We start from the raw sequence: 17,211 nt of genomic DNA on the forward strand, positions 1-17,211 counted from the left end.
AATGCCAATTCTTTTGACTCTGTGGTGATGCTCTTCCCTTACAACTACATTAGAAATCTCACAGAGATCTCAACATCACTCTGAGCTCTATCAGGTGACAGCCTGCAATTACAGGCTTTGTTGCACATATGAGTATTGATAACATACTGCACCTACTGCAACAGATAGCTAGGGGGCGATATTTCATAAGCTCATTTAAAAAACATATTTTTTATTCCACTGCACAGTGCACCTAACATGAACAATTCAAAACAAATCTGTAACAACAGGATCTTTAGTCTTTAGGGTGAGTAATTTTTAAAAACCCAAAGATGTTCTGGGTATTTGAGAGACAGAATATAGCTATACTGATCTACTTTTTTTGTTTTTAGACAAAAACAAGTACTCTGTACTGTGCACTGGGTACTTAGAGGAGAGAAGATACAAACATGCCTCATGCAGAGTGGGACAGAGGAAGGTCACTCATTTCTGCTCCAGGGCCAGAATCCTCTTTGTATAAAAAAATGGTTTAAGTAAAGGACAAAAGTAAGAGTTTCTTCAGAGCCTGCTGTGCACTTACAAGGCCGTGGTCATTTTTATTCTAAGACATGCACTCATTTTATCTTTTTTCATTGTTATCATTAACATCATTTAGCAAAATGTTCAAATGTAGCACATTTACTTCTGTCCTACACAGTTATTGATAAGGGTTGTGTTTGATGTACAGTCTGGTCACTGTTTAAAAATCCCCACCCATATGCATCAAAACATTTCATACATTATAATCAATAAAATAATAAATGTGACACACGTACCTAATTTTGCATCTTAATCACAGGGATGTCTAGTTTTCTATCTAAGGAAAGTGATCTGACAGGAAGCCACATCTTTTGTGGGTGTATTTACTGTTAAGTGTATTGATAACTAGAAAAGGCATTTCCTGAAGAAAATGCAAGTTTGATTGCTGCAGCTGAAGCATTGCTTTGAATGCTGATGTGATGGATTGCTCTGAATTGCTGGAGAATCTGCAATCTAAATTTAATTTGCTGAAACACGGATAAGAATTTGAAAAGATGAAGCTCTTATTTTGAAAAGTAGAAAATCTTAATAGGAGGAGATACATTTGGCAGATGACCCTCATTGAAGGGCTCTCTCATAGACTTCAATGTTAAATGGCTTTTGATTTTTTATTGATATTTTGAAAACAAAACATATTTGAACAAATCCGAATACAAATTTAATAGCCCTCGAAGAGCTGAACAGAATGATTTTTGTGTAGCTGAAAGCATGTGGAACTAGTTACATGACAAAGTTAAGGGTGGTTTTCAAGGCTCCTCCAATGTTAAAATGACGCAGAAATTGCTTAATATTTGAAAAATAAATTATATATTTATAATTTTATATATATATATATATATATATATATATATATATATATATATATATATATATATATATATATATATATATATATATATATATATATTTATATATATATATATATATATTCAAAAAAATATAATTTATATTTTTTTGAAAAAAACTGAAGTTGACCTTGAATGTCATCTATGAGATGAACGTTTTGATAGTTGAATGCCAAAAAACGTACGGAAGAAGAAGAAGAAGCAGGAAGAGGGTGAAGATTTGCCTAGCAGCAATCAAACTAATAAAAGCCTAATGTATGCTCACTGTGCAAAGCACATTCATTGAACCCATTAACAGTTTAATGTCAAAGCTTTTAAACGTGAGCTCTCACTGTTAGCTGCTGTTTAAAGTTAATATAATTGTACGAGCTAACAAACGCAGCGGCAGTCAGGATAACATACATCCGTGTTGACGATGGCTGCACCGGAAAGCGGAAGGGGTCGTTGCTAGGCAACCTGAGGCCAAACAAGTGCGGCTACTCTCTGGAGACACCTCAACTCTGCGCCTTAGCTAATTAAACTTTGTTTTGTAGTACTGCTTGTTTTGAGACATCATTAATATTTGATCTGCTGTCGAGATGGCTGGCAAGAAGAAAGAAGCAAGCCTGCAGGTTAAACATATAATGGCTATTGTAATATTAATATTTTTTAGCTTTTAAATTATAGCTATGCTAGTTGCTAATCGGATTTTTTATAGGTATCTGTCACAAACCAAGAACAGTGGGAGGAGATGCTGGCAACCAAGGGTTTAACAGGTAACAATATCAAGATGTGAACGACTTGTCCCAATGAATACAGAACACCCAGCATCATGTTCTGCTCTGTCTACATGTGAATGAGCGCTGCTGTTTGGATTATTTGTTGCACTCTGCTGCCCCGCTGTGTTCAGTGGGAGAACTGCAGGTTAAAAAAACCTGTCTGCCATACATCCTTCATCTCTGTTTTTTTCTCCTTTGTTTTAATGCACACACACACACACACTGCAGTTGTAGATGTGTACCAACAATGGTGTGGCCCCTGTCAAACTGTGGTTAGTCTCCTGCGAAAAATTAAGAATGAACTGGGTGACGACTTGTTACATTTTTCCACAGTAAGTCCAATTTCAGAAATCAGAAGAATGTAAAAAAAAATAAAAAACGATGCAGCAGCTTTTACCCTGCATTTTATCTGTGTGCAGGCCGAGGCAGACAGCATTGATGCTTTGGAGAGGTATCGAGGAAAATGTGAACCCACTTTCCTCTTATACGGGGTGAGTGTGTGTGTATGTATGCTGTATGCGTGCATAATGGTAATGGTTAATGGTTTGTGCATTTAAGTGTCAGTAGGGACCTGTATCTGAATCATCCTTAGCATCCTTGTATCACATCATCTTCAACAGGGTGGGGAGCTGGTGGCTGTGCTTAGAGGAGCCAATGCCCCTATGCTTCAGAGGATGATTGTGGATGAGCTGGCCAAAGAGAAGCTGGTGCTGGAGCAAGCTAGTGAACGCAAAGTGGTGAGCACATGTCATGGATAGGAAAAAAGCACAGGTGTCAGTGTGTACAGTACCAGTAAGCACCTAAATTTAATTGTTAATTATATGATTTTTAGATTAGCGCTTCCTTCTGTGTTGTGTTCACACGTCTTCTGTAATAAATAAAATGTCCCTTAGCCAATTTCACTGTTAGTCAGCAAACATATTGGGGAGCTACAAAATTTCAACAACTTCTTAATTTTTTATGTGGTTCTTATTTTGTTTTGAACAAAAAAAAGAAAATACTCAACCTTGTACACATGCTGACATCAAAGGAAAAGAAAAAAATACTTGGATGGATGTATGCCTACAATTTAAGTCTTCTGTAGTGCAGAGGAATCAGTGTGGGGATTTACATTGCTGTTGATTGTGTGTTTGGTTAAACTGGGGTGGATGTAAGGTCACATTCACCTTGACCTTTAATTAGCAACATTTAATTGGTATAGGCCCATGGCAGATCCCTGCCACCTCCTTGTCAATGATGAGATTCCCCCTCAAAAAAGTGCAGCCCCACTTTGTGATGCCACTAAGAACTAGGTATAGAGCTCAGGTGCCACAGAAGAGCCCACAATAGTACCAGTAGGTTTAAGTCAAATTTCAAGTAACAGCTGCAAGAAATAGCTCATGTGAATATTATTGGGTTTTGATGACTGGCTGGACAACACTTTGGGTTGCTATGAGAGCCATTTTCACCCTTTTTGACATTTTTATTGAGAACCCATGAAAGTTTTGACTTTGCTGTGTCTGACAGATTACAGATGAAGGTTTGGTGGATGATGAGAACAAAGAAGAGGAGGAGCTGCTGCTTCAGCAGTCAGCAAATGAGGAAAGCATAAGTGGTAAAGTGGAAACAGTATAATATACTGTATAGCTTTTATCGGTGTTGGCATTCTACCCAGTCCTGTCACTGTGATTACCAGTGCCATTTTATGTGGTGATTCTGTGTACTATTTCCATTATATCCACATTACTGATCATCATCACTCACGCTCCTCTCTCCTCCTGTAGTTCCTGCCAGTAAATCCTACACAGTTGCCATCATTAAACCAGATGTGGTTGCTCACGGCAAGGCAAATGAGATCATTATGAAGGTGCACAGAGACTCACATTCTGAGAAGACAATATTTTCTCAAGCCTTCCTGCTGACATTAATTCATTATGCTGACATTACTCCCCTGACTAGATTCAAGATGCTGGCTTCGAGATCCTGGCCCAGGAGGAACGCACGCTGACTGAGTCCGAGGCTCGAGACTTTTACCAGCACAAAGCAGCGGAGGTATAGTTTAGTGCCTGGAATGAAAAAGAAGGAGCACATGTAATGCATGCATATACATCATGACAAATACTTTAGACATGCAGTTGCTGGTGCACAAAACTGATGATGATGCAGCGTGTGTTTGTTAGGTTAGTCAGGGCCATTAATATTCTGAGTCAACATACTAATGGGGGAGCAGTCACGACTGGTGCAAAAAAAATCATTCCAGTTACTTTGCAATACATTACACATCCATCTGCATTTTTGCACAGGGCTCAAAATAGAGTTGCTGTGTAAGCAGGGTTTTTTGCCTATTGTGCTGTTTGTGATGAGACCAAATTGTTATAGAATCAAAAATGTGGCCAGGTAAAGCAGTAATGTTAATAATAGTGAACTAATTAGTGTCTTTTTTCTCTGTGCTTTGTAGGCTTGCTTTGAGGAGTTGGTGCAGTTCATGTCCAGTGGACCCTCCCACATTCTGGTACTTTCTCAAATGGAGGATTCAGATAGCATTGTACCAGCATGGCGTGAATTTATCGGACCAACAGACATAGAGGAAGCCAGGAGAGATAAGCCAGAAAGGTTAGTTAACAGAAATTTAAAAACATCCGGAGATAAGGTCTGCTGCCATGAATCATCATGTTTGTGAAGATAAACATTTGTATATAGGACAGACATTTATTTCCACACCGTTGATTGCAACAGTGTGGAGTAATGTGAGTCTAAAGTCTGGAAAAGGGAGCAGCACATTCTCGCCTGCTCCATCAGACACACCCAAACATTATGCTTCTCTCTGGTTGAGCACCAGCCGAGCAGCCATCTGCTCTCCTCTCCTTTCTCCCCCCCTGGCTTCCTGCAGCTTGCGGGCACAATACGGCACAGAGACACTGTTCAACGCAGTGCACGGTAGTGAGGACAGCGACCAGGCCAGCAGGGAGCTCGCCTTCTTCTTCCCCAACTTTAGGACGGCCTCAGTGACCGAGCAGAATGGGGAGGAAGAGCATGTGGAGAGGACACTGGCTCTCATCCGGCCCGAAGTTGCCAGGGAAAACAGAGGTGGGGCTCGTGCCAAATACACAAGCACAAGTACACACACAATGACAGCTTGTGTTAACATTAGTGGGACTGCTCCCTGACTCCTTTAGCAAAGGTGTTGAATGACACAGGTGCAGCATTTTTGTGCTGTAGAATACAGACTTATTTGTATTGACAAATTGAATTTTGCAGAGGAGGTCTTGGACCACATCCACCAGTCAGGCTTCAAAATTGCCCTCCAAAGAGAGCTGATGTTGACTGAGGAGCAGGTCAGACAGTTTTACTCCCAGCATGTAGATGAAGACTACTTTCCTGCTCTGCTCCAAAGCATGACCAGGTAGGTGCTCTGCCATAGCTCTGAAGATCAGTGTGTTACTGCAGACCTATAACATGTGTGTATTTACAGTGGGCCAGTGCTAGCTTTGGCACTAGCCAGAAAAGGGGCAGTTGAACACTGGAGGAACATCCTCGGTCATCCTGATGTTAATAAAGCCAAAGAGGAGAATCCTGACTGGTAAGTGACATGCAGGTCTCTTTGTTCACATACTGAAACAAGAACAAAGGTGTCTCCGTGTTATAACTGCTCTTATATCACTGGTAGAAGAGCAATTGTCTACTCTTGAGCATCTGGCAGCATGTTTGGTAGAACTCCTCCTTTGACCTTCAGTTTTAACCTTGTCAGGTTTTGATTAACTACTCTTCCTGCGAGAGAGCAATTTTTAAAAAAAAAGTATTAGCTAAAGTAGAAGCACAAAAGGCCATCTGAGCACGAACAAATAAAAAGTATCATCAAACATACAATTTTATATACAAATAATTCCTGAAATTACAGTCACACCTGTGATGCATGTATAAATGTCATTTATTATTATTCTGTGTCTCTCATTTGTCATTCTTCAGTCTCAGGGCTCGGTTTGCTGTGGAGGATCACCCTATCAACCAGCTCCATGGCAGTTCAAACAACGAGGAGGCAGAGCAGGAGCTCAATTTCTTCTTCCCCAAACAACAGACACTGGCAGTGATCAAACCTGATGCAATGGAGGAACACAGAGGTTCTGCTTTTCTAATTACAGCACTACAAATGTTAAAATGTTCTTTTGTGTGTTTGGAAGCACAACAGTATTATCTATAAAAGTGTATTGTCCTCACCCTGACAGAGGATATTATGGAGGAGATCCGCGGCAGAGGTTTTTCCATATCGCAGCTGAAGGAAACAGTGCTGTCGAGGGAGGTGGCTGAGGAGTTTTACAAAGAGCACAAAGAGAAGCCTTTCTTCAGCCAGCTTGTGGATTTCATGTGTCGGTCAGTTTGTCCCTGTACACATCTATAGGAGAATATACAGCAGACCTGCTCAAATTCTCGCTGAAGCTGTGAAGTGTTAACAGTGCTTCTAACTGTAATCTTAACAGCTTAGAATCAAGGCAGCCTCAGGCTAGCTAGAAGTCCATCTCAATTTCAGTCTTTGTTCTACTGCAGATCTAGAATTTGGTGTCATCTTCCGCTCCGATTAGCCCCTTCACTTAGCTGTTACACAACTGCCTGGACACAGAGAATAGAGGGATAGTGCAGCTTCGCACTTCAGCCTCTGATAGTACCTTTAAATTCCTTGTCCTCATTACCTCATCATTCTAGACTTTATTGTAGTTTGCCCTCATGACTGATCCACCAGGTAGTACCTGTCCTCTCTGCTTTTGACCAGTTAACCTACATAGATATCATAAGTGTGCTCTGTTGCATTGTAACCACACCCAATGGTGATGCCATGAGGTCCTGAAGATGCAAACATAGTGGCATATAGGAAGAAAAGCAGTTTTCATTTGGTTACCCAAACTTTCCAACAAGCAAATAATAAAATGTGGGCAGGTGCATCCCTCATTTCCTGCCATTGCATAATCCAGAAGGATATCTTTAGAGAAGCAAAGAATGCATCGCCAGATAAATTGTACCTAGATAAATAACCCATCGTTGTGTGCTTTAGGGGGCCCTGTATGATGCTTGTCCTGACCAAGGAAAATGCAGTGGAGGACTGGAGGGCCATGATGGGTCCCACAGACCCTGACAAAGCTAAGGAAACCTCCCCACAGTCTCTGCGGGCGCGCTTTGCAGCAGACATCCTCCACAACTCCGTTCATGGCTCCTCCACTGAGCAGCAGGCAGAGGAGAAGATCAGTTTTATCTTTGGAGACATCAGCACAGATGCAGAGCTAACCTTTACAGGTAAACATACAATGAGTGTGACAGTCATCTCCATCTGTCCCACTGTATGGCTTCACATGAACAATATTATACTGACAGTAGTTTGTACTGTTGGCCTGTTATTGTTCCAACAATTTGTGAAATCTATTTTCAGGAAAAGAGCAAGATAATTCTGCAGAATTCAACTGAAGAAAGTTCCAAAATGTTCCCCAGCAGCAAGGTATGCACTTTAGTAAGAAGACTAAAATTCTTACTTACTCAGTGTCCTACCTCAAGGCCTGGATTCTTTCATTTAAAGATGTAACACCTTGACAAACACTGTTCCTGCCCCCAGGCAAACTCAGCATCCACCTGCATCCCACGATGCACTATGCACAATATGATTTTTTTTTTTAAATACCGGTAAATGAAGCACATTATTAATAATTAGAAAAAAAAGAAACCTTCTGCTTGTTGGAAATGGACAAAAGGCATAAACTCCATGCACGGATCAGCTGTTAATCATGGAATATCACACACATACGGGTTAAATATATGGTTATATCCACTGTTATCTTGGTCGACTGATGACCACTGTTCCATCTGATAACTTCAATATAAATGTTCCAGTTGTTTGAGGAAACCTTTTTGCAATAACCTTGAGTCTTTGGGGTATTTTTTGTGCTTCTTTCTAAATTGGGACACAACAGTTTCTACATTACATACTGTGAACTGAGAGTGGCTATATCTTTTTATATTGACAATTTTAAGAGCTTCCAAGAGCGAGAAAAAAAAAGGGGGACAGCACTTAATCTTTATATTGTCACAAACAGCAGCTGGAATTGCAGTATAAACTGCTTGTAGAGTCTCTCTGTGTATAGACTGGAGTCAGCCTCCATGAAGTCACCAGCTCCACTCAAATCTATGAAAGAAAAGGCTGCAGTGCAATGTGCCATACATTGTGATCCCAGTTAGTTGACATTTAAACAGGATCAGGAGATAACATCCTCCATCTGTGCACAGGAATTTCTTATAAGTTGCAGGGCACTGGTGCAGTAAAGGGTTAAAGCTGTGTTGTAAATTCTCAGCACCAACAGTCAGAGGAGTTAACTGCATTATCTCTTATTTTGTAGATGACCTACATAATTCTAATCCAAGCAGTCCGCTAACAGGAGGGAGCAACGATCCAGAGAACTCGTACTGAATCAGGATACCTATTCACCCTTATGTGTAACATCATGGGAATAGCATGACACCTGTCATAATGTGAGTTATACAATAAACAAGACAAACATATCAAACGTTTACACCTTTTGTAGGTGGTGTTTCATTCCCGCACATCTGCAAACACTGAGGAGACGAGTTCTCTAGCTGTCAGCAGTTTGATGGCTTTCCTTGGCTCACAACAGCAGCTGTACATGACTAAGACCGGGATCATATAATCTCTGAAAAGGAACCGTTTTACAATAAATTAACTCAAGGGAAAATAAGGGGGAGTGTAACAGGGAGATAAGGCTGGCGTATTTGTTAGCTTACTGACAGCCGCAGACAGTGAAGCATGACTACACACTCCAGCTAAATTTGTTGCATGAATGTAGAGAACAGCACACACCTGAGTTCCTTCTGCTTGACTGACTGAGCAGGAATTTGGAGGTCTAAAACTAAAGCTGCATGTCATGTCACCATGGTAACCAGCCAGTTTCAGGGTTCAGAAGGATTTCAAAGCAGCCTTGGGTAGATACATTTATTAACAAACAAAAAAATATGTTAATTACTTTCATCTTCTACAATAAGGTTAGTCATGATAGGTTAGAAATACTGTGTCATTCCAAAAGGGAAACACAAGTGCTTATATTATTTGTCATATTTCACCTCCTGTAATATTCCTTTAAGCTTTATCTGCTCATTGTGGTGCCTGAAGTGGAGTGTCCTCCCAGTCGTCTACCGCCTCCATTAAGATGGCTTCATCAATGTCGTCGTCCACAGAGAAAGACCTTTCGAACATCTCTGTGATGCTCCTCTGCTTAGGGTCCTAAACAAATCCAGATAACCGTGTTCAAGGCTAAAACGGCAGACCTACATTGGTTTGTGGCGTTCTGTAAACTGAGGTAGTCTTATGGAAAACTGCTAATTTACCTTAGAGTGGAAACTAGCGTTCTCTGCTTTGTCTGAGAGATTTGACTCAGACAGACCCACTTGCTCCAGGACATTCATTTTTCTTTGAATCATTTCCCTAGATCAACACATACATACATACATACATACATACATTACACTTACAACACAGCAGATACAATCACTATTTGCTACAATATACATATTCGACACACCAATAATTCCTTGATTTAGTTTTAGTTGCTGACTAAAATGTAAGATTGATTCATTTGGAATGAAACTGTGCTAATAGCCACCCCCTGTGGGTCATAGAGTAATTGACACATACCACAGGTGATCATCAGCAGTTCCCTTGGCAACCAGGTAGTGAATGTTCACATTGCTGGTTTGTCCAATACGATGAACACGATCCTCTGCCTGAATGAGGACCTGGAAAAATAAAACATTTACCTTTAATACACTGCAGTAAATAGCTTACTGTCTGACAAAAGCTCCCTTCATGCAGCTAAAATATCAATACAATGATGAGTAAGTTTGAAAAAAGTAGACAGTTGAGACCAAAGCTGAGTGACATTTTTGCAGTAATACATTCCATGACTTACCCCAGGGTTCCAGAAAAGCTCAGCAAAGATCACCAGGTCTGCAGAGTGCAGGGTGAGACCCATGTTAGCGGCAGTGATAGACAGCACAGCCACACAGGCCTTGGATGAGAACTGAAACTTTTCACATAGTTGCTGTCGCTCTGCTGACGGAGTGGTCCCATCAATACGGATGAAACTGATGTTCTGAATAGGAAAAATCCATTAAATTAACTCCTTTAAACACAGAATGACTTCAGTGGTTGGCATTTGACTCACCTTTGTTCCCAGCTCGGTGGTAATGTGATCCAGGACTAACTTATGATGGGCAAACACTAGAAACTTCTCCCGCCCACACTCCAGCATGTCATTGATGTACTCCCTTAAACAGACAGAACAAAGTGCTGTAGAGCATTTCAGTGGAAGTGGGCTATCCAGTGAAGTCTTTAGGTTATCTCAGATCCAGAGCCATCACAATGCTCTGACAAAAGATTCAGTTTCATTTCACATTTTAATCTCAGCACTCATCAAATCTAAGCTGACTCGACTCACTGATCTCCACCATTAGAGGCTCTGTACTTACATAATGGCCTGTAGCTTGGCTTCAGCTGTGTAGTTATAAAAGACGAGGAGGGCTTTCTTCTCTTCGCTTTTCTGAAAAAGAGATAAGGAGCAACATGAGATAAGAACTGACAGGAGATTCTGTTTGATGATTTGATAAGACTGCCATTACTCTTAGGAGTCAGAGTGATTATGCACAGTCAAGCTCAGCAACTAGGTCCTATCAGAGTGTATAAACATTCTTAAAATAAGGCTGGACAGGAAAATTCGGGGTTGTTTCAAGGCACCTGCTAATGTTTGAGATCTTAAACGACTCCTCTATGAAGATGACATTACAAATGCATGTGATTTCCTTGAGTCGAACATAAGGATTCTCACAGCTGGAACATACGGCTTTGTTCCAAGGACATATAGAAATGGTGATGACACACATCTTTGGTACTTTCCTTCCTTACAGCTCAGCATCTGTTCTGTTCAATCAATAGGTGGTACAATCATATATTGTTTATAGGCTAATAGCCAAAACATTTCCGTATCCACGAGGACAGACCCTCAGCTGAATTTGCTCATTTATTTCTTCTGGGTTTTTTTAGAAAGAACGGGCAAAGGGCAAGAAAGACTTGAGACTGCAGTGTGATTTCTCTGTTTGAACAAGTGTGAAACCCAGATAACAACACTCAAAATCAACTTCTTTTTAGTTTTCCAAAACCCTCTGAAACTATTCCGACTTACACTGCCATGATCTCTGCCCAGCTCCCTGGCTGCAGCGGTGAGAGCAGTTTTTAGGCGAGTGTTGATCCCATCTATGGTGACTGTGACCACCTTGCGCTGCTTAGAGGGAAGCTGGGAGAGGACATCAGACTTGAGGCGGCGCAGCATCAGACACTGCTCCAACAACAGCTTTAATTCTCCAGGATTGCAGGAGCCCGAGTAGTCCCAGCCCCAGTTTGTCTGTTGATGAGGGGTAAAATGAAGGCAGTTCAAATGAAGCTAAGGTGACAAAAATAATAATTACAACTGAGCAACAGTTCTTCAGACTGCAGTTACCTGTCTGGCATCACAATAGCGCATTCCAAACTCATGAAAGCGAGGGAAGAGTGAAGGTCTGACAGCCAGGATCTGAGTGTAGAGCTCAGCGGGTCTGGACATGGCAGGGGTCCCAGACAGAAGAATTACCCTCTTCGCTGCCTGAGGATGAAAGAACAACTCTGATCAGAACACTACTGTTTGTGTCCAAGAAATAAACTCTAACCATCAGGAATACTCTGGGATGTTATATGGATGTACGTTATCTATCAACTGTTAGTCTACAAAGATGAATTGCTGGCCAATACAATTAACCCTTTAAATTATTTGTCCAAAACAACACTAAAAGAAAGGAATGAGTACCTTCAGGAAAGGAAAGGCTGCTTTACAGCGAACAGTTTTTATGTTCTTCAGAAAGTGAGACTCATCCTGTGCAGAGGAAATAAAAAACTCCTTTGACTGACGTGAAATGTTTAAGGATGAGCTGGAAACACTGGTGTATGAACAATAGCTGACCATAATGAGAACTTTGAAGGGGCTTCCTGGCTGCTGCTTGTCCATCTTACTCAGCAGGTCGTAGCTGATGATACTGACCAACCCCGACCGCAGACTGTCTTTGGCCTTCACCACCACATTGATGCTGTCAGGACTCAGGGAGGGAAGCCAGCGTCTGAAGGCCTACAGACAGAGATGATAGTTTTTCTATAAGGCACAGAAAATCTCCCCCAGTGTTGGTTTCCTTGATTTTGTTTTGTTGGGAATACACAAGGCTTTAAAATTCAGACAAAGAGTTGGTTTCCAGAGAGTCATCACTAGTTTTAAATTACCATTTAAAATGATCAGTCATCTATAGTAGTTCAGAAAAAAGACCCACTGTGGCCTAGATGTTTGAAATATTATAGCTGTCCTGTACATTTAGCCAGATACAGATTAACCGTGCAGATAATGACGTCCTTTAACATGACTAAACCCTTCTCTGTGACCGAAGGAGTGCTTTTGATCCAAGATATCTATTCAGACAAGAGGCTGTCTGGTCTTGTCAATAAACAGAAGGCCAAGTGAACCTCTTCTGGGAAAAAACAGCTACAGCAGCCTGCTGCAAAGCACAGATGCTTCAAATCACACAAATGGACACCCGCGCTGAAATTAGAAAGTACTGTAACACAGGACACCTGTCAACCTGTATGCTTCTCTGCTTGGTACACACAATATAATAATGTTGCATGATATATTACTTTACCTTGATTTCTCACCATTTTCTACCAACAACTGCGAAACTGGGAAAATAATCTACAAAAACAGATACAGAGCTCTTCTATAGTGTTGTCTTAGGTAAAAGATATGACTACTTCCTAAACCACTGATGGCCCCCACAAGACAAAGAATAAAAAAGGCATCATAGCACATGTCTAAAGGGATACTAATAATAACAATAGAGCAAATCTAGTTGGTAAAAATCAAGTTGTTAATAAGCACCCAACAACAGATCATACTACACTGTAGCCAAGTTACAGTGATTATTATAAAGTGATGTTTTGCTCTGTTGGGAGTTACTTTGAAATTATCTGGGAAGTTTGAATGAATTATATGTCCTTATCTACTCTATATTAGGTAGTTAGCATAACAGTCTCAGTATTGCACACTAAGGCGAGGCTATCGGGGTTTTCATAGAAGAACCATCCTGAGTTATTACCATAGAAATCAGTTTTTTGCACACACTGGGAATACAAATCGATGAAGTTAATACACCTACATGTCCTCAAATTCTTAAACCTCTAGATAGAAATGAAGTGATCATCCTCTAACATGCATTAATGTCCCCTCTTCGACACAGAATGTTCTTCACAGATAAAGTTTGCCAACTTTTTTTTTACCTCAGCCCACGTGAATCGCACAGAGGAGGGAGCCACCACCAATAAAGGCCATTCATCCCTGTAGTAAGCTGCTATACAGATGGCCTGCACCGTCTTCCCCAGGCCCATGTCATCAGCAAGGAGGACACGACCTTGTTTAGCCACTGCAAAACTACAAAAATAAAAGCTCAGACTCAACCTTTTAATCAGTTAATCTACAAACTTTATAGTTTGAAGTTTAAAAACTTTAACACATATTGACTTATTATGGTAACTCTCTTAATTTGCACAGTTTATGAATTTTATATGAATAACTGTCTCCTAGTATTGAGTTATTGGCAAACACCATGCAGAAAGTGCACTAATGGCTGCCCAAAGGCACCTACTTGACTCCCTCCCTCTGGAAGGGCATGAGACTGCGGGTGAGTGTGGGGTCGATGCTGGAGAGGTCTGCCTCAGGGACGTCTAAAGACCTGGCTTCAGTCCCATCAAACCTGGCAGAGAAAGCCTGGATTATTGCCCTGGGCAGAGGCTCCACCTCCACTGCTGCTATCCCACTGAGGACATCCACTGGGTATGGAACACAGCACGGTTACACAAGATGGCCAGTGTTAAAAGACAAAATGAAACACAGTGACACACCAGCTAAATAAAGCAAACGTTGTTACTCACTGAGTCTCTTGTAATCCTCAAGTGAAAAGATCCACTTTTTTGTCTCCTTGTCTGAAACACAACAAATTGTGTTTCAAAGCCATAAAAGCAGACATAAAAGAATGTCCCGGAACACAGATCTGTTACCATAGCTCTTTGTTGGCATTTGCTTGAATGCTGTAATGACATCAACATGGTAACCGATGTCAACAACAAATGTTTTTGGGGACACAAGGATGCACTGGCCCTGCATTGTGGCTCCAGGTTTCTGCCAGCCATTGCATAGCTTTAGCAGCGCTGCAATGGCCGCACCATCACAAGCTCGGCTGGTGGCTGCCGTGACGTCCACGGATTCCATTCCCTCCAGAGGCTTCAAAGACACAGAGGCAATGGCAGCTGCTTCCTCCACTGCAACACAGGCCCAAGAAGACAAATACTGATGTTTTTAAATGAAATCTGTTTATGGACTACAGTATTTAATCTGACGTTTCCATACTTAGCTGCTGATAGTCCATTAGATTGAAGTTCCACATCTTTGTGGCGGGGTCTAAAGGCAGAGCACAATACTATGTGAACACAGACGCAGTGAGATAATCATCAAATCACATATATTGGGCAGAACACACACTTTCTGATGATTAGAGCCATTTATATTGATTTTACACTGTAGTCACATATTGTTTGTTTGGTCTTAAAACTATTCTAATTACACTAAAGAAACACAATACAAAACAGTGCAGAAGGTGTGTAATAAAAGCAGTCAGCTTGAAAAAACTATGATGATAATTATTGGTATCATTTATGTCTTTAATTAAATAAGTTTGAATTCCATGCACTTTTAGCTTATTGTATTACTTCTAAAAATGTACTGACGCAGACAGAGCCTGCAGAAATACAACTGCTCCCTTATACTTACCATAATTCTTAGAGGGGATGGATTTAAAAACAGCAATAAGCTCTGCATGGTAGCTCACTTCCACTCGGAAACGGCCCTCTGTGTGCGGCACACATCTCCCCCTCACAGAGATGGCAGGCTTTTTTGCAGGTACAGCATTAGAGGTGGTGGAGTTTGAGGAAAGCTGTGCAGCTGGACTTTGTGTTGGTTTATTTGTTTGCTTGTAGAATGAGTTAACCGGACCTCCAGAACTGCTTGGGGAGGTGAGGTCAGATTTGGACTGAAGTGACTTGATACTGATGTTTCCTCCCTTAGACAACAGAGGGCTGTTCAGATGTGGTGCCACCTGAGGACGTGAGCCACTGGCCTGAGTCAGCAAAGAAATGTGATATAAAGCATTAACACATAGTGTGTTTGAAAACAGCAAATGGCAGAAAGTTTAAGCATCGCACCTGTTTTGAAGAAGCAGAGTTATACAGAGATGTCTGGTTGATCTGACTGCCAGCGCCAACAGACACCTGCTGATGGTTTGGACATTGATTTTGGTTACTGACGCTCTGTGACTCTGTTTTGAGGGCTGGAACAAACCGTTTCGGTGCAGGAGCAGGTGTTTCTCTGTGATCAGGATCTGGAGTCGCGCTCCGTTTAGAGAGCAATGCCTGCACAGGAGCTCTGACGGAGCCTGCTGAGCTCTGCGCATTGCTGCTGGTAGTCTGTCCAAGTCTTTGGGCTCTTCTCTCTAAAGCCTTCCTTCTGTTCTCCTCAATCCTTCGCTGCTGCTCCGCAGTCAGCTGAATGGACATGTTGAGGGACTTTGATGCTAAAGCTAACTAGCAAAACTCAGCTAGCGGCCAACCACGTCTTGAGCTAGACGGTACATGTAGTCCACTACAACCAGGTGGTCCGTGTATGACCTGGTGGTCTCCGGAATAACAGCTAGGGACCCTTCAAAAAGTTCACAGATGCACTTCGTTATACACGCTGCTAACGGTAGCAGCTAACGAAGCCAGTTTTATCGTTAACGAACAACCTTAGCAGCATGAATACATCGACAGGGCCGCATACGTGAACCTTCATTCGCAGAAGAACAGATGACCAGCGGTGTGATCGACAGCCTGAGTTTCTCTGTAAGAGCGAACTAATGCCAAACATCTGAGGCTAGCTGACAACTCGTTGGCCAATTCCGTGTCTGCCGCGCAGGAAGTGACGTAGAACAACAAAAGCCGGCATGGTTCTTAAGGTTCCTGAGTTATTTAGAGAGACGGTGAAAAATGCACATTAAAATAGCTTTAAAATCATTTTTTTATTGAGGAAAGCATGTCTGATATATGTCAGCTTAAAACCAAATGATCAAATAAGCAACTATTTAACTTTTAAACGTTTAGCTATACCTATAGCCTCTATAACGATTAGCCTGAAATATTAGGTTCTATAATGCGGCTACTTAAGCTAATTAACTTAAGCCAGCCAAATTCAAGTTAGTTTCTGTATATTCTTTATGACTATTCTTGCATCATACCAATAGTAGAATAATATGCTAAGAGGAATGTGCTACTAAGAAGTGCAGTGTTGTTTCTCATTGTAAATAAGTAAATAATAAGATCAATTTACAATGGAGAAATGAGCATAGTTATGAGCAATTAACAGATTTTCCCGGAGACTGGAATCCATTCATTTTAACATTCATACAAATAATAGGCTACAATAAAAAAACAGTGTACATAAGTCCAAATATACACATCACAGTCCAGCTTTGGAACCATTAGTTCCACCTGTGGAGGACCAGTAAATGGTGACAAATTCAAGGTTCAGATTGGCTCCATTCAGTTTTATTAAGTGATCATCAGCTCAGTCCGGTATTTCACACATACTTCATGCATTGGCTCTAGGCCACCAAGTTTACCTTCCATAATAGTGCTTGTTCTTCTTGCTATCAGGTGTAGGGATAGTTCAGTGAGGATCTGTTTTGCACTTCCTTCTGAGTCTGAAGCCATTGGATCATGCAGCAGTATGTTAATATTTGTTGATGAAGATTCTCAGTCATCCAGGTCATCATACGTAGAGAAGGTTGAAGCAAGGCGTCTGGACTTGTAGAGTTTTCTAGAAGACGTTTCGCTGCTCATCCAAGCAGCTTCATCAGTTCTAACTGTT

General features: G+C 41.2%; 2 protein-coding genes across 3 annotated transcripts; one reads left to right on the forward strand and one right to left on the reverse strand.

Moving 5' to 3' along the window:
- The first annotated feature begins 1,878 nt into the window (after positions 1 to 1,878).
- nme9 (NME/NM23 family member 9) lies at positions 1,879 to 7,706 on the forward strand. The gene is made up of 17 exons (XM_028433646.1): positions 1,879 to 2,014; positions 2,101 to 2,158; positions 2,390 to 2,493; positions 2,581 to 2,652; positions 2,782 to 2,898; positions 3,668 to 3,755; positions 3,925 to 4,007; positions 4,100 to 4,192; positions 4,599 to 4,753; positions 5,031 to 5,227; positions 5,399 to 5,543; positions 5,613 to 5,720; positions 6,107 to 6,258; positions 6,364 to 6,508; positions 7,185 to 7,467; positions 7,557 to 7,622; positions 7,701 to 7,706. The coding sequence occupies exons 1-17, from the start codon at positions 1,982 to 1,984 to the stop codon at positions 7,704 to 7,706; spliced, it is 1,905 nt and encodes a 634-aa protein (XP_028289447.1). The 5' UTR covers positions 1,879 to 1,981.
- A 1,405-nt stretch (positions 7,707 to 9,111) lies between these two features.
- Positions 9,112 to 16,249, reverse strand: smarcal1 (SWI/SNF related, matrix associated, actin dependent regulator of chromatin, subfamily a-like 1). 2 transcript variants are annotated; one of them, XM_028393471.1, is made up of 17 exons: positions 15,513 to 16,249; positions 15,082 to 15,406; positions 14,662 to 14,712; positions 14,313 to 14,573; positions 14,187 to 14,237; positions 13,901 to 14,084; positions 13,536 to 13,686; positions 12,178 to 12,339; positions 12,025 to 12,090; positions 11,683 to 11,823; positions 11,368 to 11,586; positions 10,658 to 10,728; positions 10,354 to 10,456; positions 10,099 to 10,281; positions 9,825 to 9,925; positions 9,518 to 9,614; positions 9,112 to 9,413 (listed from the first exon to the last, which is right to left on the reverse strand). In XM_028393471.1, exons 1-17 carry the CDS (start codon positions 15,861 to 15,863, stop codon positions 9,285 to 9,287), a joined length of 2,646 nt encoding a protein of 881 aa, XP_028249272.1. In that variant the 5' UTR covers positions 15,864 to 16,249; the 3' UTR covers positions 9,112 to 9,284. The 2 variants fall into 2 exon arrangements, with proteins under 2 accessions (XP_028249272.1, XP_028249271.1); XM_028393470.1 differs by having other exon boundaries at positions 15,082 to 15,427.
- Between the last annotated feature and the right edge of the window lie 962 nt (positions 16,250 to 17,211).

This window comes from Parambassis ranga, chromosome 21 (assembly GCF_900634625.1).
Source record: "Parambassis ranga chromosome 21, fParRan2.1, whole genome shotgun sequence".
NCBI classification, from domain to species: domain Eukaryota; kingdom Metazoa; phylum Chordata; class Actinopteri; family Ambassidae; genus Parambassis; species Parambassis ranga.